The sequence below is a fragment of the Quercus lobata genome, chromosome 1 (assembly GCF_001633185.2).
Source record: "Quercus lobata isolate SW786 chromosome 1, ValleyOak3.0 Primary Assembly, whole genome shotgun sequence".
NCBI lineage: Eukaryota > Viridiplantae > Streptophyta > Magnoliopsida > Fagales > Fagaceae > Quercus > Quercus lobata.
This window is the reverse complement of record NC_044904.1, coordinates 10,593,696-10,597,240: the sequence shown is the minus strand read 5'-3', so window position 1 is coordinate 10,597,240 and position 3,545 is coordinate 10,593,696. Positions and strand designations below refer to the sequence as shown.

The window sequence follows — 3,545 nt, the reverse complement described above, 5'->3', positions numbered from 1 at the left end:
CAAGATGATAATAAAACATATTACCCTTTTTCAAATAGATTTTTGTAATGTGGCTATTTCTAACATATATTACAAACAACAAGAAGAAAGGATGTGAGACCATTTATCTTCATTTTATTGATTTAGGACAGAAAAGTGATTAAAAAGACAAAATTTACTGTGGTTACCCTCAAAATAAATAAAATGAAATTTGTGGTTCCATCCAAACTCATAATCTTATGATATGGTGAATGAATTGAATGGCACCAAATCAAGTATGACATGATTAATATGTAAAAACTTGAATGCTAAAAAGACTGGAAAAAGGAGGATACTTTTTTTAGGATATATATCAAAAATATTTACAAACAGATTGAAGAAAACCCATGTTCCAGTGAATTAAAATATCATAAATTTAACCTTCATTGTTCTTAACTGGCAAGGCTTTCTCCAAGGGAAGAGAAAAAGGTCTCTTAGAAAGCATAGTAATAAGCAGAACTAGTACTTCAATTGTCATGATAATTAATGAGCAGTTGATCGATCTCCAAAGACTTGTGTCAACAAGTCATATTGGTTGGCATTCGAAGAAGTCCCTAGCTGAGAGGAGCTAGATTCTGATGCTGGTAAGGCATGGTTGTGCACCCCCTTATATACTACTTTAAGATTGTTGGGTTCTGAGGTTGACCACTCAGCTCTCTTTTTTGCAGAACAACTGCTCCTTTGGCACTTGAAATAACTTCTGAGCATATATAAATTATTGAAAGGCATGTAATGACATGCATTAGCATAGGTCATAGATCAATATATATATATATATATATACACATATAAAATTTGAGAATTGAGAGAGAGAGAGGGATTTGAACTTTGGATTTTTTTGTTAGAAACACAAGGTTCTTGGTGCTCATAGATCAATATATAGTTTAGAAAATATTGGAAATTAAGTTGAATTCCTAGTTGTTCATTTTAATCTCTGCATATACCAGCTAGCACTTCTTTGTATTTATAATGTATTTACAAAATAGTTCATTCAAAAATAAAATGAAATCATTCATAAGGAGATGACCCTATTACCTCATTTTACCAATATTTTTGATGAACTTTTGGCCGTACTTTCTCCATTCATATCCATCTTCAGGTAACACCAATCTGTAGCCTCCTTGGTCCATATCTTGCTCTTCTGTATATCCCTCCTCCAATATTTCCCTAGTGGAAGATCACAAGGATCAGATTAACATATTCTCTCATACAGTCACTGCATAAAATGACTACACACACTTATTTTTATATATTGAACGCATATGTATGAGCCTATAAGCATGTATAGGCGTGAGAAAAGAGTGGAGGGAGAGAAATTTCAAGTATTGTTTTCTCATATATTTAAGCAATTACGTATAAGTGAAAGATATATATGCTTTTCTTATCATTCAAAACTTTCAAGAATGCATCCAAGCATATATCATCATCATATAGGGCAGGCGGATAATGAATTAGTAGCTGAAAAAAAAATGAACGAATGAAGCCAAAAAGTAAAGCTGAAGTGCACCTTGATGATGAAGACGATGATATATATATGGTGTGGGTGGAAGAGGAGCATAAGTGGGGGCGGATCTGAGTTTAAAATTACAAAACCTTGCAATACACAAATGATTAATTTGTTTTTTTACTTATCCTATACAAGTTGGATCCAAACAAGGAAACACAAAGTTGATCAAGGAGAGAAAAACACAGTATTTGGTTCCAATAAATCAAGATCCGTGCACCAAAACCAACAAACTTGCATCGTAGGTACATTTCAAAGTACCTCCATACCTGTAGTACATCCTTATTATACATGCACACATATATAGAGAGTTAGAAAGCAAAACTAAAAAGAACAAAAGGGAAAAGCTTGCAACCAAATTTCCATGATCAAAGATGCACTAGATCTAATGTATATATATATAAAATAAAATAATAAAAAACTCAGGAAAGATTTAAAAAGTAAAAATATAAGAGATTTAAGGAAATTTCTCAGAAGATATAAGGAAAATGAAAAGAAAAACTATAGTTGAAAATAATCTTTGCCCTTTTGACATTTTCTTTTTCTTTTCCTCCGACCTTCTAAGACTAAGAAAGTTAGAGAGAAAGGAGCAAGAAATGTACATGGAGTCTTGTCTAGTTTGGGAAGCTTCACTCATGGTAGCTGCTCTCACCCAGAAAGAGCCAAAAAGTATTCAGCTTATTACTACTAGCTGTTTTGTGGAAAAATGGATGAGAAAGTGAGAGGAAAATGTTGTTCTCTTTCTATGATGATGGTAGTGATATCTCTTTCCTAGGGCCAGTTATATTATTTTCAATGGGAACAAACATAGAAAATACAGAAAATTTGTCAATGTCATTCTACAATAATAATATTTCTTGGGGTTAGTCATTTTTCCATGGTGACAATATTACCCAAATTAGAGAAAAAAAAAATTCTATTAAGTAGGAGCCCATTTTTTCATGGGATTCCTATGACTGTGGTGAAACATTTTCCACACTTTGATATAGATCATTCAACCAATGAAACTGAAGGATGTGGAACAACATGGATCATTCCTATTGGACCACTTGTCATTCTTAAACGTAGGTGGCATGGAAACTTTGGAAGACCATGGTTCACCATATCATTAAGAAAACAAAAAAATGGTACAATATAGAGGTGAATGGATAGAACCGATATCTTGATTCCTGACCAAGCACTTGGAAAACTATAAACTCACGTCTCCTTAATGACATCAGTACGTATTAATTTGTCACCAAACTTACAGTTTTTTTTGGAGGGGCACCAAACTTACAGTTTAGCATAAAAAAGTAAAAAAAATTGTCACCAAACGGTCCAAACTTACAAATTTTTTATTTTTTTTCCTTTTGTTTTTAAAGGATTGAGTAAAGAAATTCTCAAAAAAAAGAAAAAGAAAAGGATTGAGTAAAGAATGTGATGAGTTCATGAAGTTTAAACTTTCTTTTTATATCTCTCTCAAAAAAAGAAAAAAGGAAAAAATAAAAAAACTTTCTTTTTTTTCTTTTTTTTGAGAAAAGAAAAAAAAAACTTTCTTTTAATGAACACAAATGCTGCAGTGCCGATATTGTTTGAGTTTGGATTAACTTTTTACTAATAAGTTGAATATGTATTAAAAATGAATAAAAGGTATATTTATATTTGGAAAGATCGAGGTCTTAAAATATTGTACATAAATAAATAAGTTGATAAATATCACCAAAAGGTATGTAATAGCTATTCTTTAAGTTATGCATTAGCTTATTAAAAAAAAGAAAAAAAAAAGATTCTCCAATTCATTTTAATGTATTAGTTCAAATTATTTATGAAGAATTTATTATTATTATTTTAAAAAAGCTTGTTTAATATATTATCATTTTATTCAAGCATATAAATTTGTCATTTATTCGAATTTATATTTGCAGGAGATTTTTGAAATTTGGATTAAAAAATTCAAGGTAATTAATTAAGCTTAAGCTCCATTAATATTTAAAACTCATACGCTATTTTCAGTCTTAAATTAAAATCACTTGCCAAAAGCTTT

The 3,545-nt window shown here is 30.5% G+C and overlaps 1 protein-coding gene across 3 annotated transcripts; it reads right to left on the bottom strand.

The window, feature by feature from the left end:
* Positions 1-294: 294 nt before the first annotated feature.
* Positions 295-2,263, bottom strand: LOC115977002 (probable WRKY transcription factor 3). 3 transcript variants are annotated; one of them, XR_004088493.1, is made up of 4 exons: positions 1,792-1,904; positions 1,526-1,611; positions 1,054-1,185; positions 295-718 (listed from the first exon to the last, which is right to left on the bottom strand). XR_004088493.1 is itself a non-coding variant. In XM_031098659.1 (3 exons), exons 1-3 carry the CDS (start codon positions 2,157-2,159, stop codon positions 502-504), a joined length of 384 nt encoding a protein of 127 aa, XP_030954519.1. In that variant the 5' UTR covers positions 2,160-2,263; the 3' UTR covers positions 295-501. The 3 variants fall into 3 exon arrangements, 1 of the variants encoding a protein (XP_030954519.1); XR_004088489.1 differs by having other exon boundaries at positions 1,526-1,904; XM_031098659.1 differs by lacking the exons at positions 1,526-1,611; positions 1,792-1,904 and adding an exon at positions 2,125-2,263.
* Between the last annotated feature and the right edge of the window lie 1,282 nt (positions 2,264-3,545).